Source organism: Haliaeetus albicilla, chromosome 1 (genome assembly GCF_947461875.1).
Source record: "Haliaeetus albicilla chromosome 1, bHalAlb1.1, whole genome shotgun sequence".
NCBI classification, from domain to species: Eukaryota; Metazoa; Chordata; class Aves; order Accipitriformes; family Accipitridae; genus Haliaeetus; species Haliaeetus albicilla.
In genome coordinates this window covers 42,538,404-42,566,123 of record NC_091483.1, presented here as the reverse complement: position 1 = coordinate 42,566,123, position 27,720 = coordinate 42,538,404, and the positions used below count along the sequence as shown (strand labels likewise).

At 36.2% G+C, this 27,720-nt stretch overlaps 1 protein-coding gene across 10 annotated transcripts in view; it reads left to right on the top strand.

The window, feature by feature from the left end:
- Positions 1–27,720, top strand: part of NEK1 (NIMA related kinase 1) — a 50,648-nt gene that overhangs the window by 20,901 nt on the left and 2,027 nt on the right. For 4 of the 10 annotated variants that reach the window (XM_069786844.1, XM_069786859.1, XM_069786854.1 and 1 more), the window contains 17 exons: positions 2,932–3,034; positions 6,055–6,138; positions 6,691–6,774; positions 10,364–10,441; positions 12,600–12,695; positions 13,223–13,384; positions 14,831–14,896; positions 14,981–15,215; positions 16,317–16,469; positions 17,093–17,278; positions 17,868–17,979; positions 18,191–18,273; positions 19,264–19,481; positions 22,129–22,283; positions 23,202–23,413; positions 25,570–25,703; positions 25,982–26,114. In XM_069786844.1, coding sequence (XP_069642945.1) covers positions 2,932–3,034; positions 6,055–6,138; positions 6,691–6,774; positions 10,364–10,441; positions 12,600–12,695; positions 13,223–13,384; positions 14,831–14,896; positions 14,981–15,215; positions 16,317–16,469; positions 17,093–17,278; positions 17,868–17,979; positions 18,191–18,273; positions 19,264–19,481; positions 22,129–22,283; positions 23,202–23,413; positions 25,570–25,703; positions 25,982–26,114 — 2,294 coding nt within the window. Of the gene's footprint in view, positions 1–2,282; positions 2,343–2,931; positions 3,035–6,054; positions 6,139–6,690; positions 6,775–10,363; positions 10,442–12,599; positions 12,696–13,222; positions 13,385–14,830; positions 14,897–14,980; positions 15,216–16,316; positions 16,470–17,092; positions 17,279–17,867; positions 17,980–18,190; positions 18,274–19,263; positions 19,482–22,128; positions 22,284–23,201; positions 23,414–25,569; positions 25,704–25,981; positions 26,115–27,720 lie in introns of all 10 variants that reach the window. The other 6 variants (XM_069786875.1, XM_069786866.1, XM_069786848.1 and 3 more) reach the window with 4 other exon arrangements.

The window sequence follows — 27,720 nt, the reverse complement described above, 5'->3', positions numbered from 1 at the left end:
ATTGTTAGCTCCTGTTTATTTATCAGTGGAAAACTTGTAGGAGCTTTCTTCGCCAAGATGAGAATGTCAGGTGTTATAATGGTGTGCAACTTCTAATTCAGTGATGCTTATTCTTTTCAATTAATATAAACTAAGTATTTTATATGTAAAAGGATTGTAAACAAGTACTGAATTTTTTGTTTTGTTTTGGTTTACTCTTTCAAGTAGCTTCTTCAAAGCTACTTTGCTGTCCTTCAGATCTGTTAGTATTGCCCAAAGAACTGTGCCCACACTTGTGAGCAGCAAATGGGAAAATAGCTTTTTTCCTAGAAGTTTAGTATGTGAGTGTTGCTAACTAACTTTCATAGAGGGACAAATTTTCTCATGTATTACTTAAACTTCTGCCGATCCAATGATGTGTCCCATGGAGGAAGAAATAAATGGAGCTAATGTGAGAAAAAGGAAGTGGCCACAGAAAACACTGTCTAAACTAATTTTTTTCAGCTTTATGTTTTAATATGATATATTTTGCCTTTATAGATTTTTTTCTATTTTAAAATTTGCAGCAATAACATAACACGTTTAACACTGATGTTACAATTTTGCAAGCTACAAGGTATATTTTATTTTTTTTATGGTAATTTGGGCTGTTGTGAGCTAATTAAAATTCCTCCTGGTATAACCAAGCAGTGGAAAGTGTATTTTCCCAACTGATATACGCGTGTACTTCCATCCTCCTCTATTCTCAATGCATTGCACAGAGTTCCACAATCCCCAAATCTTGCCTAGATTTGGAAACACTGCCTCGCACATTTGACAATATTAAATGATACTAGGCTACCCCTGTGTAAACTGTTTTAAATGTGTTAAAATTGAAAGGAACTATAGTAGAGGGCTGCAAATTATGAATAACATGGAGATCATGAAGAGAAGCTGGTTCAGTATTTCTCAAACACATGAACTTGGAAGCATTCTGTGAAAATACTGTGCAGAAGTTTCAAAATAGATAGAGACTTTTTTCTATTTATAAACGGGATTACCTTTAGCCTTAAATTGAGGTGCTGTTTCTTAGCATTTAAAATGTAGTAAGTATTTGTACTTCGTTATCTAGAAGCAATTTTATTATCATAGCTAGCCTAACAGTATTTCTCTCCTGCACTTTATCCTTTCAGCTGGAGGTGAAATATAAAGATAAGTGTTCAGATGTTTAGCTCAAACAAAGAATTTAAATAATGGCAACTTTCTTAAGGATAGGTAATTTAGAATGTATATTAAAGAAGTTGAGAAATCCTCAAGTTGCAATCTTTTTGATTACATTACCACAACTAACATGAAGCTAAGTATATTCAACTTCAACAATCTTTAAAAATTGTCTCTTGGACAGAAATGCAGCCCAGAAGTAATCTAGTTGAAATGTTTTAGCAAAATGAGTCACTCGGCTTTAGAGTAGGGAAAACCATTTTCATAAAATTTAGTTGAAATAGGTTTTTCCTGTGAATTTGGTTTGAGACAAACAGGTTTGGCTTTTTTTGCTTGGGAAGCACCTCTCCTCCAATGCTGTAAACTAAACTTCAGCTATATGACACAAGTTTGGACATATTTCACTATCCACCAGTTGAGTTCATATGTAATGAACAGTTACAGTAAAAATCTTGTAGTGAGTCAAATATGTGTATACAAAGATTATCAAGTGTTTGTTTCTTTATCTGTAACACCTACATGGATTGTCTTGCCTTTTCAGAGCAGCTACAGCGTTTGTTTTATTGTATCACAGTAGTTTTATCTCAGTCTTCCTCTTAATGAATTGTAGCATATGGAAATATTTCATTTCCTTGTTGCTTGGGGGTGGGGGATGAGGGGAGAGAAAAAACAAGATGCAAGGATGTTTAGTGTGCGAATTCATTTATGAATTACTAGCAATAGCTCTTGTATTGTGAAATGATTCTTTCTTTAACTGTCTCAGCCTGATGAGTTACTGCTATCAGCTTATTCCAATTTCTTCCTGCCTGTTGCTGGACCCCCAATAGTCCTCAGTCAAATGAGGCTAGGGGAACCCTGGAAAGGGGATTGCCTCATCATTCTACCATTTGTTAGAATATCTTACACCATTTCTCAGCGGTTTTGGGTTGGGTTTTTTTGTTTGTTTGTTTGTTTGTTTTTTTAATAGAGAGCTGCTTCTGAGTCCACTTCTAACCAGTTTGTCAGAAACTGGTTCCTCTACAAAATGATCATATGTATGTACTAGGAGACTTGCCAGATACTCAGTTATGGTAACTTGAACATAGCCTTCTTGTCTACCCAAGCAGGTCCCTGACCTGGGGTGGAACATGTGAAAAAAACATCTTGTTCTGGCTAATTCTAAGGTAGGAAAATTCCTTCACAGTCCCTTTAAAAACAAAAATCCCCCAAGATCCCCAAAAGGAGTTGCCAGAACACTCTGAGAATACTAACACTGTACTAATTGTCTAAGTGGTAGAAGCTCTTACTCCAAACATAGTCTTGAAAGACTGCTGCAGTATTGACTTTACTGACTGGCTCATGTGATGAGTTCTTGCTCATCTCTGAAGGGAAACTTTGAAGGAGTCTTCTTTTTCACAAATGATGGCAATAATGAAACAAGTTGAGACGTTTTCAGAAACAATCACATTAAGATTGTGTTTTGACGTTCATTTTTGTTTTGATGACCAGGATCTGGAAGGACAACATGATGTTTTGTTTTTGTTGGGTGGTGGTTTGTTTTTTTAAGTTGTTCTTTTAACTTAGTTAAGCCTATTTTCCTTCGTTTCGTGAAGTCTGACTTGTATTTTGGCTGATGGAAGGCATTTTTTGAAGATGCCTTGCTCATAGAAAGTTACTTTTTTCATGTGTGTCCTAGTTAGAATAAATGCAGGGGGGGGTTCTGAGTGTCATATTTCAGAGACTTTCATCTTGCTATGTGTTGCAATTACTCAGGCAAAAAGGATGGATAGCTGCAGATAGAGCAAAGCAAGTTGAAGAATTCTGGCAACGAAAGAGAGAAGCCATGGAAAACAAAGCCCGAGCTGAGGGACACATGGTATGGAATCTGGTCTTCCTGTGTATATTACTGTTTCAGCATGCTTTATGAATCTTTGAAATAGCATCATAACCATGAAATGCTGGCTAAATATTTTCCTTAACTATTAAAAAAAAAAAAAAAGAGAGAATGGGAGGTAGGTTTTTTTGCATTTTGTTACTGTTTATATTAAAATGTAACAGAATTGTGCAGTACGTTTCTCATGACTGTAAATTTATTAATAAAGGAAAATACCTTTTTTTGCATGTGTCTAACTTGATATTATGAATTTTAGAACATTCATTGACACTTTTTTCTGTTCATAGCTTTAAAGTTTTGGTTAAAATTAAACTTTATGTATTATTCAGTAGCTTGAACCTAAAATGAAGTTTGATTAAACAGATACAGCTAATGATCAGATACAGTAGTGTGTTCTACAAAACCACATTCTGCTTATTGAGAAGGTATTATAAAGACGTCTATCTCTGTCAAGTTTAAAGTTTCTAAAACCTTTACTCTCTAGAGATCAACTAGTGGACAGTGTCACAAAACGTTCTTTGTTTTTTATGCTTGCAGTTCTAAATTCAGTATTCCTTTAGGAAGTTTGTTTTACAGTAAAGATATCTTGGAAATTATTCAATTGCACTAGGACTTTGTGTGATTGAACTGTGTGTTTTCATAACGTGGAGAGTTTTGCTTTTTGAGTGCTTCTCCACACTATTCATACACAACCAAGTCCCAATATCACTGTCAGCTGCTGAAATTAAACTGACCATGCTGGCATTGCAGTGAGATGAGACCAACTGCAGATTTACAGAAGCATCTCCTGAGTTATATCTGATTATCAGATCATGATTTACAACCAGGTCTTTGTTTCAGGGATTATTTCACTTACAGTAAGCAATTCTTAGATACTTTGATTCACTGCTTTGATGGTGAAGTATCCTTAGATTAGTGTATATGTTTTAAAGCATGAGTCTTCCACTTTAAAATTATAGTTCTGTTTTTTAAAACAATTCTTGTTAAGACTGCCTCTTCTTAGACAAGTTCTCAGCAGTACCTGCTTCCATTTTGGTTTTGACTTTGTTGGTATTACTATAAAGTTATGAGATCAAGTAATGCAAGATACCCAAGTATTCAGGTTAGTGTTTCTCTAATGTATTCAACTGAGCCCAAATGTTTTATTCTTAACTGGCTGCCTTAATAAAACAGGGAGGTTACTGAACAGTTGTAAAAGTAACTTCCAGATGTTTAAGACTTGTAACTTGAAGCCAGGGTTCCAAATTCATGTACTATCATTTGCCATTGATAGCAGAAGTTCTCAGCAGCTTCCTTCTATTCGTGCAGGAAAATAATTTGACTAGCTGGCAGGAGTGCTCATATAGGGATGGTACTATTGTCCAGACTGTGATGATCTGAGAGGAGAAATCAGTAGGAATCCTCATCTAATTTGCAGCTCTTTGTCATATAAAGACTTGTAAGTCAAATGACTCTCACTAATTTACCCAGCTCCAGTTAAATATAGTTGCTTTCATTTTAATTTTCAGGTGGTGGTCTAAAGTTTGACTCAGTAGTTGAGTTGATACTTTCAGTCATCTCTTCTTTAAGACAGCTGCTGACCTAATTTGCTACTTCACTGTAGTTGTGTGACATTGCAAAACATTGAGTCCTGATCTTTAAAAATTTTAATGGAGGCAGATGAGTAAAAGTTAACAATCTACAGAAAGAAAATCAGTTTTCAAAAATCTTGCTTCCAGTTTCTTTCTTGTTTAAGAGCAGTGATATAAATCTCCATCAGTTTGATGAAAATATGTAAGCTAACTTAAATGCTAGAATGAAGAACAGTGAGATGACTTGAATAGTGCCAGTTAGCTTTTGTAAAGCTCAGGAACATGCATAAAAAAGTTGAAAATAAAACCAATTTTCTGAAAAGGTGAATATGGAAAATACTCCTTTCCATTTTGCATGAATTAATTCTGGCTTTTGCTTGAGCATTCATGCAGTCCTCGTGAATGTATGTGTACTTATCTGCAGGATTGTTCTTCTAATTTGTTCTCTGATCCCCCAGTCACTAAACCACAGAAGTGCAGAAATGTGCTGTTTCCTTGAGTTACTGATTTTTTGCTCAATCTGAGAGATTTAGCCAGAATACTTGGATTCAGTCGTCCCTGTCAAGAACTTTAACTGGAGTATTTACTTTACCGATGGTTCTCTACACTCAAGCTTGAGAAAGCTAAAGCCCTAGTATTTTATAAGGCAGAAGGTCCATGTAACTATCACATGTATGTTTACTGTCTTTATTATATGTTGAGTTAACAAATTAAGATATTTTTAACCTGTTCAACAGAGGCTTATCATATATCATGAACAAAATAATTTAAATATTTTGCATTTTAATCCAAGCAGGAAACCTGGAATTAAATGATTCTTGTACTGTTTTGTATTGGACTTCCTTAAAGGTTGAATCCTTTTGGTGACAGGACACAGAGTACATCACTCTAACCAATAGTATATGCTGTGAATGCAAATGCATTAGGCATTTAACACAGCTTGTTAGATGTAATATGTATATTTAAGTATTTTATTAGGTTTTTGAGTTTGCTACTTGTAGCATATTTTTTAAAAAGTTGTCATTGTGGAAAAAGCTTAATCTAAGAACATAAAGATTCCACTTTTATTTTAGTCTTGGCTCAAAAATGACAGAAATGCCAACTCTGTGCCACAATTTGTATATAATCCAGATGTAGAAAAAACTCATGTGCATCAGAATTTAGGCTTTCTAACATAGCAGGAGAAGATAAGAATTTCAGGGAGAATGCAGCTATATTCCTAAAACTCTAGTGTCACTCTTTGGCTACTCAGGATCTTTAGTTACTACTGTCGTTATGTTTTGTGTAAGTGAAAAGGGGTTATCAGTTAACTTCAGAACAACTGCAGATCATTGATGGATTTGGTTTCTTATAAGTGAACACTTATTGGATAAAGCAGATAATTTTACTGCCCCAGCCACCTTAAATTTGATACCATTAAATGGCAAACAGGGTACACTGCAAAACGTGGCAGATACCTATGGAAGCAGGCCCATTTCTGCAAGAGGAAGGAAATCCAGAAACAAGGAGGAAGAGGTATGCTTGCCGCATGTTTGCCACTTTGCTCATCACACAAATAGCACTATTTTGACCTTGATTGTGCCTAGTTTCCCTGCATGGATCATCTGTGGAACAAAATTAAAGGACTTTATAAATTCCTAGGAAATAATTTACTGAACAAAGGTCTAGAGTTTGGGTGTGTTTGTTGTGATCTGTTTGTTTTGTTTTATTTAATAATCAAAATAATAGTTGTCTACATCAGTCTGTCTCAGAAGTTCTTGAATGTGCATACATATAGATATGACTCTCTATATCTTAATTCTGTGGTCATTAATATAACTACTCCTAGCCTTCAATGATATAAAATGTAATGATAGGTTAATACTGGGAAACATGCGTTCCAGTTGTCTTTATTTTCATTAGATGAGAGTTTTTCTGGAGATTAGTAAATGCTAATATGGTGATAGTAATAGTGTGGAGGGTTTTTTTCACCCATCTTATTTTTTTGTGCAATCTTACGTATTTTAAATTAACCATACTAGAGACCGTTTCAGTATAACTGAAACATATTTCCTTTCTTTGCCTTAGGAATATTTGGCAAGATTAAGACAGATCCGGCTACAAAACTTTAATGAACGTCAACAGATTAGAGCAAAACTTCGTGGAGAGAAGGTTGGTTTGAAAAATAATCTTAAATACTTACGGAAGTTGGCTGTGGGATGTATTCTTTTATCCCTGTGGGAAGACTTTTCTCATAGGCAGTTTTATATATAGACATACATTTTTGACATTTAACTCTGTTCCACAGTTAGTGTACTTCCATCTCTTCTTCCAGAATATGCAAAATCTGTTTGTTGTTTCAGTGCTAGGGGTGCAGCTTCAGTACCTGTAAACTAACAATCTTTTAAAAACAAGACAATGTAAGGTCACATCTGAACTTGACATGTAAATTTCTCATCAAGCACTACCATGTTTATTTGCTTTAGTTAATAGAAACTTCTCCAGAAGTCACTTTTTGACAACACTCACATAGAATACGTGCAAAGCGATTATTTTTATACATTCTCTAGGTACGTATGAAAGTTAGAAATTCCTGGCATTAGCTTAATGTAATCAATACACTTTTTTCAAACATCACTTTTCCAAATGTTGTGGTTTAACCCTAGCCAGCAACTAAGAACCGTGCAGCCACTTGCTCCCTGCCCAGTGGGATGGGGGAGAGAATCGGGGGAAAAAAATGTAAAACTCATGGGTTGAGATAAAGACCGTTTAATAGGACAGAAAGGAAGAAAATAATAATGATGATGATGATAATAATATTACAATAATAACACTGAAAGAGTTGGAATATACAAAACAAGTGATGCATAATGCAGTTGCTCACCACTTGCTGACTGATGCCCAGTTAGTTCCCAAGCAGCGATCCACACCCCTGGCCAACTCCCCCTAGTTTATATACTGGGCACGATGTCACACGATATGGAATACTCCTTTGGCCAGTTTGGGTCAGCTGCCCTGGCTGTGCCTCCTCCCAGCTTCTTGTGCCCCTCCAGCCTTCTTGCTGGCTGGGCATGAATGAGAAGCTGAAAAGTCCTTGACTTAGTCTAGACACTACTCAGCACCAACTGAAAACATCAGTGTGTATCAACATTCTTCTCATACTAAATCCAAAACATAACACTATACCAGCTACTAGAAAGAAAATTAACTCTATCCCAGCTGAAATCAGAACACCGAAATATGTTTGTAATACAACAAAACCAAAATAATATGTTCATAAAGTAGATTCAGAACGAACGCATCTTAAGGTGTCAAATGAATAGTCCAAGGCACCTTTGGAAGCAATCCATTTATTTGCTTAAAAAAAGTTTCATTTGAGAGGCAATCTATGTAGTAAATATGGTCTGGAGTTTGTTTCCATTTTTTTCATTAACCTCCTGTGTGATCTTGTACTCCTGTTTGTTCTTTCCCTTCCTGTCCACTTGTCTTAATAGAGTGTTTGGGTTTCCTCAAGTGATTACCTGCTTATGTATTCACATTGTACTTTGTGATTTAAAACTATAGAAACGTTCCTGTCCCACCCCTCCCTTTAAGCCCCCATATTAAGTGCTTTCATGCATATTATGTATAGTGAGTGGACATAAAGGCAAGAGTATGCCCAGTACCATTCAGTTTCTTTGGACCACTGTCCCAGCTAAAGTATTCCATATTGTTGTAGGTTCGGGTTGTTGGTTTTTTTAATGTTGAAATATTCTATTTTTTTTCTCTGTATTAGTGACTTCTTTTGAATTTTTTTTTTGTTTTCTTTAACCTTGATTGCATCTCACTGACGAGACGCAGCAGAGGCAAACTCAATCCCTTGATTGAGGTGCAAACTTCTTTAGTGTATTGAAGAGGAACCCATGCCCCTTAAATCTAAAATGAATGATCCAGGGCAAAAGTTATGTATGTTTCTACCTGAGAAGACTATGCAAACTTTATAAGATGTGCTAGTGGCTAAGTCTGGCATAGGACCAACGTGGGCTGTTCTTTTAAGTTTGTCTTAAAGAGCATGAGGAAAATCAAGGTCTTGTATGAAGTTACTGTAGAGGCTGGCCAGTGAAGTTTATCACTAGCACTGACACATAAAATGCTAAACTGATGCACCATAAGCCCATTCTATCTTAATTGCATTTGGTCCTAATTTCACTCATAACTCTGTCTCCTCTGCTGTTTTGGACAAGCTTCAAAACTGCTGCAGTGGGACTAGTCATCTCCATATACAGCCCTATGAAATCTCACTGTGTCTCCTGAGTACCCTTAGAACACTGAGGACAGTGCTAAAATGTTACCAGTATAGAGCCATTGCTGTACTGCGCCATTTCTTTCAGTTTTTTCACTGAGCAGCTGCAACACTTCTCAAAATTAGGAGGACCCACACTCTACCTGCAGTATGGTTAACTGCAGAAATAAAGGTACTCTCCAGAAACCTTTTCTCTGGAGGCCAAGGCTGCTTGTGCTAGTAAAATCAAACAAAAGTACTGTTACTGTGACCATGACATTAACTCTCTGTATAGGTTATTAGGCATATCAGGAAACTATCTTCCTTTCCCAGTGGCTGTACTTTACCTGGGGTAGTGTTGTATGTCCCAGAAGGTATGCCACCTACAAAGGAACAGAGAATAGATTAATATCTTTCCAGGAAGTAGGCTTAAACTAATTTTCAGAATTCAGAGACCATGTTTAAGAGGTTTTTTTTCTTGGTGACCTGCAGATGCAAACTTTCGTATGGAGGTTCACTTCTAGAGGAACACCATCTCAGACCAAATCTTCTCACAGATATGTCTATTTCCTTATGTTGATCAACAATTTTATATCTATCACTACTGCATAGTATCCTATTTTATATACAATAGATGAATATATGTATTCATTCCTTTGCCTATGAAGAGTGCCAAATTATTTTTCTGAAGTTTTTCTATCTCCAGTGTTCTTTACAGTCGTCTTTTTTTCCTGTTAGTTGACTGAAGCCAAGGTGGGCATGACCTTATATTTTTTATTTTCACTTAAAAAGATTACCTAAAATTCTTGATTGTGTTTTGCCAAATTATTTCTAATAATAGTCTTTTTCTTATACTGTAAGAAGCCTACTAAACAGGCCTTCTAAATAATTTATTTTAAATAAAAGGTCTGCACAAGTTGGTCATGAACAATAAAAGGCTCCTGTCAGATCCTTTTTGCATAGCTCTCAGTCTGTTCTCTAAACAGGAATATACAGAGGGCATGGAAAGAAGTAAGAGATTGAAAACAGAGATTTCGGAGGTAGACCTTATATATTCTTACTTGTTACCATTTCCCGCCCTCACCCATTCCACCTTCTTTGGAGCACATACAGTAGAAGAGACTGGAATTCTAGAGCATCGAACCTTTCTTGTATACTTTACCTGCAGAGCATGCAACAGTGATGAGGGGTGGCAGGTGAGAGCTCAGCATCATTAGGTCACTTCCCTTGCAACAGTAGGCACATTACTTTGTTCCTGGCTTGTAAAAGCTTCATATCTTTTAAAACTGAAAAACCTCCCCAAAATCAAAGAAAACCCCCCACAAATCTCAAAGATTAAGTTCCGTCCAAGTAAACATTACATTTGAGTGGGGAGCTACCTAGTGAAATTATGACCCACGTTAGTCATAGTCAGTCTAAATGATCCAAATAGTCACTTACATCACTCAGTTTTTACATATGTGAATTAGTGATAATTCTCTAAGGACTCTTACTTTGCAGAATGAAGCTGCCAGTTCTGATCGACAAGAATCAAGTGAGGAAGCAGAACTGAAACGCAAAAAGATAGAAGCACAGAAGGTAATTGTGGGGAGGGAGGAGATGTAACTTACTGTTTTCAGATTTGTTTCATATCTCATGAAGTTTCTTGCATTTATCAATAGTTTGTTCATACATCCACTACAAGAGGTTGTGGTGGGATGACCCTGGTTGGATGCCAGGTGCCCACCAAAGCTGTTCTATCACTCCCCCTCCTTAGCTGGACAGGGGAGAGAAAATATAACAAAGAGCTTGTGGGTCGAGATAAGGACAGGAGAGATCACTCACCAATTACTGTCACAGGCAAAACAGGCTCAACTTAGAGAAAATTAACTCAATTTACTACCAATCAACCAGAGTTGGGTAATGAGAAATAAAACCAAATCTCAGAACACATTCCCTCCACCACTCCCTTCTTCCTGGGCACAGCTTCACTCCCGGATTCTCTACCTACCCCCCCCCCCAGCAGCGCAGGGGGACAGGGAATGGGGTTTACGGTCAGTTCATCACACATTATCTTTGCCGCTTCATCCTCTTCAGGGGCAGGACTCCTCACACTCTTCCCCTGCTCCAGTGTGGGGTGCCTCCCACAGGAGACAGTCCTCCACAGAACTTCTCCAGCATGGGTCCTTCCCACGGGCTGCAGTTCTTCATGAACTGCTCCAGCGTGGGTCCCTTCCGTGGTGTGCAGTCCTTCAGGAGCACACTGCTCCAGTGAGGGTCCCCCATGGGGCCGCAGGTCCTGCCAGGAGCCTGCTCCAGCGTGGGCTTCCCACAGGGTCATAGCCTCCTTCAGGCACCCACCTGCTCCGGTGTGGGGTCCTCCACAGGCTGCAGGTGGATATCTGCTCCACCCTGGACCTCCATGGGCTGCAGGGGGACAGCCTGCCTCACCATGGTCTTCCCCACGGGCTGCAGGGGAATCTCTGCTCTGGCGCCTGGAGCATCTCCTCCCCCTCCTTCTGCACTGACCTTGGTGTGAGAGAAACAACCCTGCAGACATGTTCTCACTCTTCTCTCTGGCTGCATTTGCACAGGGTTTTTTTTTTCTCCCCTTCTTAAATCTGTTATCCCAGAGGCACTACCACCGTTGCTGATGGACTTGACCTTGGCCGGCGGTGGGTCCAACTTGAAGCCAGGTGGCATTGGCTCTGTCAGACATGGGGGAAGCTTCTAGCAGCTTCTCATAGAAGCCACCCATGTAGCTGCCCAGCTGTCAAAACCTTACCACACAAACCCAATACAGAGGTTTTTATTTTAACTGTGTTGAGGTAACAACTCTGTTCGACTGTTTTATACAAGTAATTTTAAAATATGCTCTGGCATAGCGTGGCAAGTCAAGGATTTTTCCTATCCCTGCCTTTGAGATTTATCTCTACGTTAGCTTTAGTCCTAAAGGCAATTTGGTATAACTAAAATAGCATCTTGATACTGGAAGGGAAAGGAAGATGTACCTTAAATAACAGCAGCTTTATTTTAGTTAAAAGAATAAAGGAAGGCAAAACTCCTCACACGTGCTGACAGGGGCTACGTGTGGATTGGAGGGTGAGCTATATACCACTGTGATGAAGTACATTTAAAGCAAATGTGTTTCACAGAAATCCAATGTTTCATTGGAACTTTATTCCATGCAGTGTTCTTGTATCAATAACTATCTCTACCATACAATACATAGAAAGTATTACTCTATCTATTCTATAATTTTTGTTTTCCCTATCATCTGCAAAGAGCAACGTAAAAACAAGCTAACCTTATGCTTAGCCTTAAAACTAGAGGTAAAACAGCAACTGAAACTTCTTGTGTTTATGTTGAATAAGTTTGTAAAGTTTAAACCAAATATTTAATATTTTGTGATTAATGCATTTGGCTTCAAAACTAATTTTAAGTAGAGATTCTAATTTTACATTATGCTGTTTAAGGTTACTAAGTACACTAAAAATATAACCATGCAAATCAAGAACTGTAATTAAATTTTGAGGAGTTGCCATTATTTTCAACATAGAAGACCAGTTATTATACTTGTGTGGTGATTTTGATTGTCAGTGGAGTCCTCCCTTCACAGTCTATACAGTAGTAAGTGAGAGAAGGGACAATGAAGTAATTCAGGCATGTTTCTTTTTAAAATGTTCAATGGAATGGGGTACTAATGCTTTTTATGATTTTTAAGTTGGTCTTTTTTTGCTTTGTTTGTTTACTATAGGCCCAAGCAAATGCTCGAGCTGCAGTTCTGAAAGAACAGTTAGAGCGAAAGAGAAAGGAAGCATATGAAAGAGAGAAAAGAGCCTGGGAAGAACATGTAAGAAAATAAATGTTACACACAGTCAAAGTATGTAGTGCCGTATCTTTGTATAACTAAAATTCTATACTGTCATTTTTCAAGCTTAATTAGTTTGTTTTGTGAAACTGAGGAGGGCATCTGTCAGTCAAAATTCCCTCATTAGAAGCCTCATCTTAGGTATACTTGAATGAAGAATTTAGTTCAAGAATTTAAGAACATCAAACCCAAGAATCATTAGGATCACCTCAATATTTTATTAAAGATCTGTAACTTACCAAAGTGTACTTAATCTTCTTTTGCTTCTGTGTGCTGTGGAGTGACAAGTCCAACTAGTAATAGTTTGCTACAAAAAGCAGGATGTTGTGAAGCTGGTAAACTGAAAATAGTTCACATGTGCAGTTGGTAGTTGTTTTTTGTATGAAAACGTGTGGTGTTATTGTCCTTGTCTAAGGTTTACATGAGCCTATTTGATAATACTGTGTTTAGTGTGCAAAGTCTCAAAGTTAATTTGTTGATTTACATTTTTTTTAATTCAATCTATACAGCTGATAGCAAAAGGGGTAAAGGATCTTAATGTGGGAGCTACAGAACAGAGTCCTGTGCATGGGCTAGAAGAGCTTGGAGCAGCTCTTCCTAAGCCACAAGTTCCAGTGAAACCTGGTACACCAGTCATCTCCATGACTTCTGCTTTGAAGGAAGTGGGTGTGGTAGGTACTTTTGCTAAGAGGGTAAAATTAATGGGACCCCTCCCCCCCAAACCAAACCAAAACCAAACTGATTTGAAAAAGAATTTTTAGAAGAATGTGTAGATTAGGTAGAAAAAAATCATTAAGGATACTTGTTGCTTCTAATTAGGGAAAGGAAAATAAAAAAGAAATAAAAATGTAAGAAGAAACCAAAACTTGGAAGCTGTTGAAATACATCTGTACACTGAAACTCAAATTCAGTCAGTTTTGAACAAAATGGCTTATGATGAACTCTAGGCTGCAATTTCAGTTTTGATCAAGGTGGAGCTTGTAACCTGGTGGAAGTGAGAATATAAATTTTGAATGATAGGACTATTTTATATTAATTCTTGTTTTCAGTGAGTTAGAAAGTATGTGCTGAATATAACAGAGTATAAAGTTTAAGAGACTTCAATCTGGTAGTTTTGTCTCTTCTTGTCTAAAACAGTATTAGAGGCTTCCTAATTTCTGTTTTCTGTGATCTTGGGTCCTGATATTGTAAATGCTTACACATTTACCTCAACTACCACCATTTGATTTAAGTAAAAATTGTGAAACTGAGCATACAAGTGTATTGTTGTACAATTTGAGTTTTTAACACAATCCCTGTTAATCTGAATGCTAACTTCTGTGGTTTTACCTAAGCTATTTCTAGATTTCAGTGTAGTGTGGGTTTACATACTGTATACAGCCCTGAAGGCTATGACTATGGGAATATAGTGAAACTTAGGGCTAAATAGTATATATAAAATGTAATACACTGAAAGATGTCAGTTGACAGCTAGGAAAATAAACAAATCATGCTTTGACAAATACTTAAATCATTAGCACATTTTTTCCATGTGGATAGTTTGTCTTATAGTAATGCAGGATGGTGACTATAACTGACTAAAAATTAGCACACAGAGCAATTGGAATCGGAGAAGACAAGCCTTGTACACAAAGGTTATAAGTTCTACATTTTTGCCTTCAATTTTTAGTTTGGTTATTTTACATATCAATAAAGCTGTCTCTTCTTTATTCTACTCTTCTTTATGGGTTCTCCTTGACTCTGTCCTTGCCACTTTTTTTGTTCTTTTATAGAATTACTCATTTCTAGCATTGGAATTTGGTAGCATTTTGCCGTAGAGGTCATATCTAGCTTTATCTCTACATGTTTCATGCTCTGAATTTTCACTTGTCTGCTTAAACTGAGTCTGATTCATTTGCTCACCACTTTCAGATAGTGAACAGTTCAAAGACAGAAGCTGCCCTTGAAATTCTGTCTTTGGGAAGCCCCATAAAACCAGAAGTATCATATGTTCTGTTTTAGTCTATCTGCAGTTGTCAATGAAAAGGTTTTAAAAGTGACTTTTTGCTATTACATCTGTTAATATTCTCAAGGTTTTTTTTCTTCTACATTGTATTTCATGCTTCTCCGACTTAAAGGATGAAAATGTAACTGCTATCCAGGAAGCTGAGGAGGAAATAAAAAAGCCAGATTTTGCAATGCAAGTATGTCAAATTGTATTCAGTTTCATTTAGTTTTCTTTTAAGAAAGGTACTATTTTAAGTGATATATGTTGGCCCTTATTTCAGAATAAACGAGAAATACTGAGAAGATTAAATCAAAATCTTAAAGCTCAAGATGATGAGAAAGGGAAAAAGGAGTGTAAAAATATCTCTGAATCAGCTGGGTCTGAAGATGGTAAGGAACAACACGAAGGTGACCATCCACTTCTAGGAGATCGCAAAAAATGGGAATCTGGGGCATCTGAGTTGGTAGTTCCTCTAGCTCAGTTATCAATGGAAGATTCTCTCTCTGGAACAGACCGTAAGTACTTTTTTTGTCACCATGATATTAGTAAATCAGTTTACCGTGTGTAGTGTCCGGTTTTTTTAAAGCAAGTACTTTTTATTATTATTATTATTATTGTCTTGTTATCAGTTCCATGTCATCTGCTTCTAAAAAAACAGGTGGTTATGTACTCCCTTGGATAAGGATTAAGGCACAGGCTGAGTAATTAAATGGCCTGCAGAAGATTCAACAAATAATTTCCTAATTTCAACAAATAGTCACCTAATTAAATGCATGGTTACTTTCTTTGAGCTTTCTTTGTGTCTTTTAAAAAGGCACTAATTTGACAGAAGGAATAAAAAGCACTTAAGATACATGAAAGTTTCTTATTTAACATCAAAACCCTTTTATGTTTTAAGTAGAATAAGAAAAACTGAACAACAAAAACTCAGATCTGTTACTTTTATTGTGCCCTTCTTAGCTTTTCTTCTTCTTTTAAGTCAAGCCTGTCTTTGCAAATTTTCTATCTGCCTTCTCTGGTCTTTTGGGCAGAAGACCTTTTTCCTGGTTTCAGTGTCTTATTAAGGGTCTGTTTCACACTGTAGAAGTAAATAATCATCGAGAATGTGACAGACTTATTTCATAGCTTAGTAGTTTTACATGGCTAGGATGTTAGAAGATCAAGAAACTTCTTCTGCTCTATTCTTCCTTGTTGCTTTTATCCTCTGTTTTCCTTGGAGGGAGAAATAACAGAAACATATGTCAAAGGACAGCAGGACAAGAGACTTTATAGTTTCCCATTTCAGGTAAAGCTAAGACTGTCTCATGCCAGTTTTAAACATTTCTCATACTGTTTTCTTTTGGAGTGCCTGAATTGCTGAAAAGATCTGCTGCTGCTATTAAGTTGCAGATGGTAACTGGCATTGAGTAACTCCTGTCATCAAATGGAACTGGCAGAAGAAAAACGCTAGGCTTTTGAGCACAGTCGTTAGGTTGTCTGACTTGGGGTGAGGTGACATGAGTTCTGACTTTGTAAGTTTTAGTTTTGTGGAGGTTGTTTGTTTGTTTATTATAGATAAAGTGAACAAAAGTTTCTAATTTCTGAAAGTTTCTATATTTATGTTTGTGTCTCAACAGGTCAAACTCTGGGGGAAGTAATTAGGTTAGATATTGGTGAACCCCACAGGAAAGTCTGGGGCAAAAGCCCTACTGATTCAGTCCTGAAGATCCTAGGAGAAGCAGAGTTGCAGCTGCAAACCGACTTACTTGAGGAACTAGATGTAATAAATGGTAAGCACAGCTGGTGTAGGAAGTGCCAGATTGCCAGTTTGTCTATTTGGAACAATTTTGAAGCTATAGAAGCATATTTTATCATCACTCTTATTTTCTTCTTCTGGGTGTAGCCTCAGTTCTAAATGTCAGCACAAGCTTGTACTGGAAGACACCAAAATCTTTCAAACTCATTGAAGTGGTAAGAAAGTAAGAAGGATGTGCTGAAAGGGAAGGATCTTCATTTTGTTGAAAAGTCCTGGACTTAGCTTATTGATAGAAACAAGTCTGGTTTTTAAAAGGATGTCATCAACTGAATAATGTATTAGATAGGTCCTATAATCTTCTTGTTAGCAGTGGATTTTTTTTCTGGTCAACTCCTGCTTTTTGTCCTTTCCAAGGACAAAAGGACTTATGTTTATTCCAAGTATAAACTTGTACTAATAATAATGTAGCAAGTCAAATTCAAATTTTAATATTTCTAGCTTTCCTCTTCATAATAGTTATAATAAAAGCATGCAAACTTTTCTATTCTGTTTTCCTTTAAAGAAACAAAAATTCTAGACTTACCTTGTAGTCACATTGTAGTTTATTATCAAACTGTGTTAAAGCACTGTTTAAATAATAGAATAATTTTGTGTTAGGTACTGCAGAACTTCTTGAAGGAGATCATCGGTCCTCATCAGAGGAGAAGGAAGAGAAAGCTTTTCCTACTGTTGGAGCTCAGTCTTCAGTTCCAGTTGGTGTCACAGAGTCTGACATGACTGTACCAGAAGAATCTCAAAGAGCTGGACCTACCCAGGTGCAGAGCAAGCCTACTATGCTGAATGGTAAGTCATTTCATTAGTAATTCCAACTACAATCTGTTTTCTAATTCAATGAGGGAAGTAACGATCCTGTATACTTTTATATCTACCCATAAGTAATGTGCAGTTTTTTATTAACACCTTTTAGGTAGGACCAAGTGCTTTCTATGCCTGTGTTGTAATTTGATTCACTAATGTATTTTGTAAATCTCCAGAAACCTTTTTTGTTTGCTTATGGAAAACTCCAGAATACAAATGGAATTCTAAAGTGTTTCAAACTTTTTGCTGCTGTTGTTGGGTTTATTTTATTTGTTTCTCTCCATAAATTGTGCTGGAATCTTTTCCCCTATATGATGCCAGCACCCTGCTGACATGTGGGGGAATATTATGGAGGTTTTTAGAACACACAGTTTGTTGGAACTTTAAGATACTTTTCTTGTATCAGAAAACAACTTTTAGTGCTGGGGTTACAAAACTTCAGTTGGTTCTGCAAAATGCGGAAAATTACTAAAGCTGAAGGATTTAAGTATAATCTTAAGATGTATAGGCTGTCCTGTCTTTTTGTTTGGCTGGGATTCATTTTTAATGAGGTATATGACTTTATTAATTTTAGAACCTGATGATTTGGAAGCAGAGATGTTGGAAGAAACAGAAGATAAAAAGCACCAGAGTAAGGAATTTCCCATCACTGTTAATGAAGTGTGGGTAAAAGAGAAGGAGGATAAGTAAGTACTCTCTTCTTCTGATCCCTCTCTCTCCAGTTCAAAAAACTAGCTTTAACTGAGTAGGATTTAGATACATCAGTTAAAATGTTAAGCTTAGCTAAAGCTTCATTCCTTGTCTGCCATGTTAGTTTTACTGCACTTAGTGACTTTTTCAGTAGACTAATGACTATCTTTGCATGGTGTTTCCCCTGGATGTGGTATTTTATAATAGGGGACAACATGACAGAAGAAATGAGGCAGCTTCTGAGAAGCTAGCACTTGACAAGGTGCCACCACAAAAGGAAGCTCCGGAAGGTCAGTCGAAGTCTCTTGTTTGTTGTAGCTGGCAGTATGGAGTACTTGAACCATCTCTTCTTACTTCTTCACTAACCCCAAAGAGCAGGTTTTCTATTTTCATTTTCTTTTTTAGTTCATACTTCTAAAAAGCAAATTTCTGATGGATTAGGAAGACAAATTGTGGATGTTACTTTTGCCACTTCAGAAGAAAACATTTAACAACAACAACAAAAAAAAAGCTATGCTATGTAGAGGTGAACAGGGCAGTGGCCCACACTGATACTTAAAAGTGAATATCAAGTTTCTGAATGTTACAACCTTTTAAAACAACTATTTAAAACATTATAAAATCTGATTATTTACTTAATAAAAGTGTTGCTTTGTTTATAGACATCTCAAATTAATATTGAGCTGCAGCTTCAATAATAAAACGTTTTAAGCAGCTGCTAATGATAATCTTTTATCTTTATTGCATAGAAGAGTTTCTTGCTCTTGGAAGTCTTTGAAGTAACTTCAGAAGGTCTGCATCTTTTACAGTGGAATAGAATATACATTGCCAATACTGTCAAGTATCATTGGTGATACTATTGCATCTATTTATGGGTGGCTTATGCAAACTGGGTTGGTTTTTTTTCCAGTGTTTGGGTGAATTATGTTGAGGTAGCTTTGAAGAAAGCTAGTATAAGGGAAGAAGCAACACATGAAAATGGATGACACCATAATTTCAGGCATGGACTAGATAATGAGGAACTAGAAGGCATGAGAAGAGAACAGGCAATAGCTGAGGGCTGTATGTTCTCAAAAAGTTAAAATGGGAGAATTTCTCATTATAATGTATTTACTAAAATAATCCAAAGAGATTTTAATACTTTTACAGTGCTATCTATTTTCCCCTTTAACTTTACAACAGAAATTAGTTAGTTTTATTCACTTTAGTTACCTTTTGCTTAAGAGCTTGGGGTTTTTAATCTATTTCGATGTGTAACAGACTTTCTTTTACCACATCAGAAACTTGTTCCAGTGACTCTCTGCAACCTGAACCCTTGTTCCAGAGAGTAATACAGCCCACAGCTGTACCAACAGCCTCACCAGTTCTGTCAGCTCAGTCTTCACAGGAAGAGCCTTTTGTACCTCGTTCACGTTCCGTATCACCAGCAAAAAATAAAGGCAAAAGTTCATTGTTGATTGGACTTTCTACAGGGCTTTTTGATGCAAACGACCCAAAGGCAAGTTTAAAAAACTAAAAAGGAATACTTGTTTTTCTATAGTAATATTATTCTGTTTTCTTACTGAGGCTGAATGAGGCCAGAACAGATGGCATGACTGTTTCAGCAGGTGTTTGTATTTGTCTAGCCATGTCTGCCCTGCAGTATGACTGCAGTGTGTTCACTGTATCAGCAGGACTTGCGCAGCAGTGAGTCTCTGGTTTCACCATTCAGCATTCTATGTCTGGGTGTTCGTGGAGGAATGCCACCACTTCTCTGAGACATAACTGAGGGAGTTCATAAGGAAATTCCTAAGTTCCCCTATCTGCTTTCTCCCTTTTTCTGCAGTTTTTCAGACTTATCACTACCTTGCCATCATAAACATAAACACTGAACAGATCAGCAAAAGGTATCTTGCCATTTCCAGCAACCAAGTGACTGGGTTTTTTTCCTGTAGGATTTAACCAGCTAGCACAGGTTCTGGCTGTGAAGCAGGAAGACTGAAGAAGAGTGAATGGAACTAACTGCTTGCTTGAAGGCATTTCCTGACCAGCTGCATAGGGTTGAGTGGCAGCTTACAGTCTGTGAAATGAGCATAGGATGGTGGAACTTTGTTTTGATATGAATTTAAAATATTTTAATAATAGTTATGAAACTAGTAGATGAAACAGACTTCTTAAATTACGTGCAACACTTGCCTGGGTTCTAAAGTGGAAAGTACGTAAAAGAGTAGCTGCTTTTTGGAGAAACAATGGTGGCAAGGGTTCTCCAGAAACTTGCACACCTGCACTGCATTCAGTCAATGTGTAGTAAAGGATTTCCTAGGTAGTGGAATGCCAGATAAGGAAGAATGTTTCTTCTTTTGACTCCCAGCCTTTTTTTTGTGAGTGCATGAAAGAAGTTGCAGTATTGATGAATAATTGAATATTGAATAATATCTATTGGTTGATGTATTGCTAGGAAGCATAGAGTCAGCAATAGTGCTGTTTGCATCTGTGGGAAAATAAGGCTTCTTGACAAGCTTGCATCTGTTTTCACAGATCCATATATTCACATAAATGGATTTATGACTCTAATTTTGATTCCTCAAGAGTTAGTCTATCACTAACTTCCCTAGTTTAAGAAGCTGTTTATCTGGCAGTTGGACAATGGTTACAGAAAAGCTAACTTGTGAGTAGGGGCAAGATGAACATTCTTTGTACCCTTATCAGATTTAGAAAGTAATGGATATGCTTTATAATGAAGTTCTTCAGTGTATCAATATGAACCGCTTCAGTATGTCACTTGTTACTGCATATTTGGCATGCATTTTGGCCGTAAGTGTTTGTCACAGAATTGTTAATGCAGTATCAGATGAGCTCTACATAATAGCAGAGAGCTTGCAGAAAAGCGACAGATGTGTTGTTGCTCTCTTTCATTAAGTCTGCTGCAGCAGTAACAACAAATTCCCTTTCCTCATTTGGTTGCAATAAGAGGACGTTCAGTACTTCTTTGCAGCATCTGCAAATGTAACTTTCTGGAATTTCCCATATTACCTCTGCTGCAGCTCTTACCTAGAAACTAAGGAAACCTTTAGTGGGGAGCAGGGCAGGCAGAGTTAGTGTCCTATCTGTATGCAGGTGTGTATGCTAACAGAAGTAGGCTAATAGGAAAAGAAGCATTTTTCAAAATATGGGGTACTCGGTCTTCTAATTGTTCCTTCACTTTGGTAGTAGTGGTCAAAAAGGGTGCGTTTATTCCTTTGATGGCAATAATATTCTGGCCATGTGCTGACAGAGATTTGATACTTGAGCATGCATATGAATACACTGTGCTGGTATAAATTGCAGCTGAGGAACTTTTTTTTTTTTTTTTTCATTAAAATTCAAAGGTTTTCATTAGGAGCAAACACTGAACATGCATGTATTCAGAGTTACACTCAAGGAAGGTGAGGCTTATTGGTAAAACTTCTTAGTGCAGATTAGGTCTTGTTTCTTTTTTTTATTAATACTATGGTGAATATTTAGTAATTTTGGGGGGTTCTTAGACTTCTTAAAAGAGAGATCTGGTAGATGGCTGAGCAAACAGTTACTTTGTTTCCATGTTGCTTTATTTCCATTGCAACAAATTACTGTTGTAATTTGAACTTCTTTCTAATACTTCTTGTAATGAACTTCTTTCTAATACTATGGAACTGCCTTGAAATATACCATAAACATAAGTTACTGTTTTCAGTGACCAACCTAGAGAAATAATAAAATGTAATATTAAAAAATATTCCTTTGTCAGCTACTTAAAATGGTTCTAAGGTGTGATTGACGTACATACATTGTAAACAATTACATATATATAGGTATATTTTATTTCTCTACTGCAATGTTCCTTTTCTTTAGATAGCCATCAAGGTAATGAACAAATCTGCACAAAACCAGGATCTATATGTCAGTTGATATTCTTAAAGCTTTTCAATCACAGTAAGGTGTAAAGGCAGAAGGAATGCTTTCCTTTTAGCTGAGAGGCAAAATTCCAGATGTCAAATTTTCAACAATTAGAGTATCTGTGCTGGACACACTTATTTTGAAATTGACCTTCAAATGAAAAAGGACAAAAAAATCTCATTTTAAAGTATTTTGTAACCTCAGACTGTCCTTCGTATTGTTACCAAACAGGCTTTCTATTACCTTTGCAGATGTTGAGAACATGTTCGCTCCCAGATCTTTACAAACTGTACAGAACTTTAGTTGATGTCCCCAGTGTAGCAGATGTGCAGCATCAACATAATCTTGAAATAGATGATACAGAAGATGAGCAAGCCAAAGAAGGACCCTCTGATTCTGAAGATATGTGAGTGTATCAAGTTTATCAAGTATTTCAATAGGCATCTTAGATCAAGAATATTTTTGGTTAGACGCTAACAATTATACACAGTATACCAGCATGGGGGTTTTACCCAAGCTTTAAAAATCCTGTATTGAATCACCATTTACTTTGAGTCTTGTTCCAGAGAATTGAGAAGCTAATGAGATGTACTGCTTACAATAGCTGTCTGAATTTCCTTTCCAAATTCCATCCAAGATGCTATTCTGTCTGGCTTCTGCACCTTGCATTCCGCTGAAGCAGATCAAGGTTGATGGCTATCACTCTTCTAGAAATAAAGATTTCTTGAATATTTCCTTTATTCATATGTTCTGGGAATCTTGCTCATCTATCTTCTCTACTGTTGTATTGGAATGTCCTTTAAGTCCCCCAAATTCTTTCAGGGGCTTCAAAATCTGACCCTGGCTCTTGATTATTGCCTGCAGCTTGGGTATTTTGAGGGATAAAATGATCTGATGAGATCTAGATCTCTATTGCTCCAGACACATTTTTATCTGGATTGGGAATGTTATAGTTGCCAGGGGTCTATAATAGTGCATGAATACAAAGATTTTGAAATTATCGTACTAATAAAGTTGAATTGAGCACCTAGCATCATCTTTTTACGAAATGGTCTGCTATCTGTTCAGCTAATTTTTATTCCCTGTGCCTTGCATGATATCATGGTATCAGTGCTGTAAGCATGTTGGACTGAGGACACAAATGTTTGCCTCTTTTTTTTGTTGTTTGGTGGGGTTTTTTTTGGTTTTTTCCCCTCTTTTTCCTCCACCTACATTGGCTTTCCAATTTGTTGGCTTAACAAAAGGAATGAGCTCTTCCTACAGAGTTTGTCTTGTAAAGTATTAATTATATAAACTTTATAAACTTTATATCACTTTCTTTTAGTATGTTTGGGGAGGCAGATACAGATTTGCAGGAGCTCCGGGCCTCAATGGAACAATTGCTTAGTGAGCAGCCTAGTGAGGAATTCAGTGAAGAGGAGGAGTCTACTTTAAAGGCCAATGTCATCGAATGCATAACAAATGGTACAGAGCTGGATGAAGGAGACGAAAATAACCCCAGCAGTGAAAGTGCACTTAATGAAGAATGGCAGTCAGGTATAATTTCTATTATATTTGTTTTATAAGTTATTTATTGTTGTTAACAATTCAAACACAGAATAATGTTTTTGCATTGTATACTTACAATGAAATAAAGTTCTAATTAATAGTTTTTATACAGAAGTTTTAAAAAATCAGATAATATTTAGACTTTCTGAATGTTATGGTCAACTTCTAAGCAACTTTCAATGTTACAAATGTTGGCTATTTGTTAGGCAGTGATTATAAATCACTTTTTCTCTATTTGTCTAAAACTTGTCTTCAATGAAGATCAAAGACTGTGCACATCATATGTTTTGAATAAATCATGACTGCAATATAAGAGTGAAAAAGAAATAGCAACTGACATGACTGGAGTATCTGGGATCCAGCTTACATTACAATTAAGTAATTTAACAGGCAGTCAAAAGGAACGTGAAATTATTAAACTTGTCCTTAGCCCAAAATAGCTATTAATGCAGTCAAACTAAAAATGAGACAGAAAAATTTATTACTGCTTTTAAGCATTTTAAATTAGCTATTATACACCATGGTGTCCTGAAGTCTCAGTTCTGTTTTTTAAATACTGGTTGAAATATAAGTATTTTACTACTCCTGTAGAATAAAGTACACTTAGAAATATAGATATAGAAAGATGTAGAAAATCAATAACTAATCTAAAATGTAGCTTTTGTGTAACTTTGGTTTGTTGAAGACCATTTCAAACAAACTTAAAACCTGTGAATACACCTGTTAGATATTATTGATATAATACATTCCAGTAAGTATTTTAAGGTAAAATAAACTTGGGTAATACCATCTTCTTCATTTTTTGACAGTGCTGATGTTACACACCGATAACATACAATACTATCTGTTTCTGTGATTCTGTTGTTGCAAGCGTTACGGTATTTGGTGTCAGTGTCCCACCTTCTAGATTCATGATGTTTCATAAGAATTGCAGGTTTCATTGTTGGGGGCTGGAGGAAGACTTTCAAAACTCAGAGGAACAGACAGAACTTGAAACCAAATCTGTTCAAGATCCAGAAGTTAAATACAAGATTAGAAGTCATCTAATGAGTCTTTAACCCATATACAACTTTTCATTTCAATGATAATTTCTTGTTGATGTGAGTGTTGATACTTGAATCAGGGATATGATTTGGTCAGGATTATAACTTACACTAGTCATATATAGGAATGAAAACTAGTGGAGTTTTAATACTAACTCAGAAAGTCTGTGACCTACCAGGAAATACTATGTATTTTTTTAAAGATTTGGTAATATAAGATCTGAAATCTAAAAAGTTGTATATTCTTCCCTGGGTAGATAAGTCCCTTCATAATTCAAATACTTATTTAAGGAAGTATTTTTCTTGGGCAAAAGCAGTTTGCATTTTATAATAGGATTTTACATAGGGATTCTATCTTATATTTTTAAATAGATCCTTTTTTTGTTAAACTCACCTAACGTTTGACTGTTACAAACCTATTTGTAAGGTTTCTGTAGCCTATAAGCAAAATCATCTTGATTTCTCTTGCATATCTTATTGCAGCAGATGGCATACTGAATTTGCTACACAAAGGAGATGCACTCATAAAAGAATTAGGAACTTTGTAGCTAAATTCATACCGGGTTTTTAGACTTGCTCCGTGGAACAAAATGCATCTCAGTGCAGAAATTAAATAATTTATTCTTAATATACATGTCCGTATCTTCTGCTAGAAGACAGCTGCTTCATTCGGGAGCTCTTCTCCCTGGCGTGGGACAGCCACTGAACCCTGCATCAGTTCCACCTCCGACATATGTGGAATGGTTATATGGAACTTGACCTACTAACGTTGCTTTGCTAAATAAAAGTCTGCTTTAAGACCATACCTTGTTTTTCTTCAGTAGGAATACCCTTATGGCTAACTATCAGAGTGGAGTTTTAGAGGAGACAGGTAGATGCTTCCCATTTGGGATTCAGAATTTCTCTGCTGTCAAGAAAGGGACCGTTCCTATTTCCTTGCAGGTTGTTCAGAACATCTGCCAAAACCACCTAGTGCTCCTGGGCTTACTTGCTTTCATTACGTTTAGAGGTCTGTGTGGATAACAAATTTAGGGACATGGAAACAACATTAAGAATGTAGGAAAACCAAGGGGTTTTTACTGTTGTTTTCTTTCTTTACAGATAATAGTGATGGAGAGATTGCCAGTGAATGTGAAGAATGTGATAGTATTTTCAGCCATTTGGAGGAGTTGAGATACAACCTTGAGCGGGAAATAGGCTTTGATAAATTCATTGAAGTTTATGAGAAAATAAAGGTTTGTGGAATAACCTCAAGTGGAAAATATTTTAAGAAACAAGCTAGGGCTGTTTACTGTGCCAGTAACTAATTGCATTGTGTGACTAGAATCAATGCTTATTTCTTTAGTCTTCTACTCTGTTTCAACACACTAAAATATTAACAGAGGAAATGGCATGCCAGTGGATTAAACAGGAAAACTTTTTTGATTTAACCATGAATTGCATTTAATAAATATGAACTATTTAATTCTATACCCATTTTAATTTTGGCAACATGGATTGTCCTTTCTCCCAGGCTATACATGAAGATGAAGATGAAAATATTGATATTTGTTCAACCATAGTTCAGACTGTTCTTGGAAATGAACACAAACATCTGTATGCCAAAATACTTCACCTAGTAATGGCAGACGGAGCCTATCAAGAAGGTAATCTTACTGTATCCTGGCAACTATGGCTTGTCTTATGTTCTTTCTTGGTCATATACAATAGGTTCTAATATACTTTTAAAACGTATTTGTGCTTTGTTATATTGATTAGCTAAATTGATAAAATTAATTTTTTTCACAAAGGGTATTTTTATTCCTGCAAGAAAACGTGGCAAACTCTGATGAAGCATGCTGGCCACTCTGATTAACAGTATGTATGTATATATAGTCAATTGTAACAATAGTTGTCTTATGAAAGGTGCAGTATAATTATTTAATTTCTGTAAAACAGTTATACAGATTGGGAAGATGGAAGTCTAGAATAAAGCTTTCAGAATTAAAAACAATCTAATCAACAATCTTAAGAGTTAATGGATTTTTAGCTAAAATAATATTTTCTTTCCAAAACTCTGCTTTTAACGGGTTGCAGTATTACTACTTTTCTGAAAAGAAAATTTCATGTGGCTCTTTATCCTATAATCGTCATTTTTCAGAAGAACTTGATGTGGAGGTACCATCCATCTTAGTTTTCAGGTGGCTCAGTAATACATGAAGAGAATTTATCTTGCTTGGGAGCCCTGCCTAGCTTAGCACAGATTACTAGGCAGACTGATAGTTCCTAGATCTTTCAGAGTCACTCTATGAAATAGCACACAGGCCACAATTAATGAGAAATGGTTTTGTTTGGGTTTTTTTTCTCTCGTGTAAAAAATTTAACTGCAGTTACGTAATTTTAGATTTCTACTGATGAAAGTTTTTACTGGAGAGAGAGAAAAAAGAAATCTTAAAATTACAATTATTTTTATGGAAATCAGAAGCATTATATATTGGTTTTAGAAATGCGTGCAATGATCACTATTTAATGTATTTCAATTTTGAAAAAATATTCTAATGGATGTTAACCAACATCTACTTTCTGCATCTTTTAAATTAAACAAATTAAATTTGTTTAAACAAATGTGTTGCAACAGCAGTGAATAAAGGGTCAGATAAGATTACGGCTTTCTATGGTTTTTACATGTAAATGCTTGGGGGGGGGAAAGTCTGAAAAAAAAAAAACCAACCCAACTTTTTAAAAGATAATATTTAAAAAACCTTCTAATACAAATCATATTTTCCCAGTTTTTCATTGCTACCGATACAATAGAACCACTCAGCAAGAATAAGCAGTACCATGTTGTTTTCATGCTGTGTTATAGAACTATGACAGAAAAGTGTCTGAAAAATATTTTTTCAACCACAATTTATTGATTTAATGATAGAATTAGAAAGATATATTCTAGTAGTTCATTTTTCAAGTGTCCAAAGGACTGGCAATGTAGAATGAGAAGAAAATGGTAACTATAGTGTTACTAGTTTCTTTTCCTTGCCACTTTGCCTTAAGGATATTTTAAAACTAGTACTGAAAGGCTTAAATGACAATTTGCTGCAATGTTGGCATACAAATTGTAAGCTGTTGTCTGAGTGAATCCTATTAAAATAAGCTGACTTTCATCTTGCAAAATGCTGATTAACAAATGGCTATTTTTAATAGCTTCAGTTCTAATTCTGTATTTTACAAATCTGTGGTAGCATACAAAAATGTAAAGAAAAAGTTCTTTATATT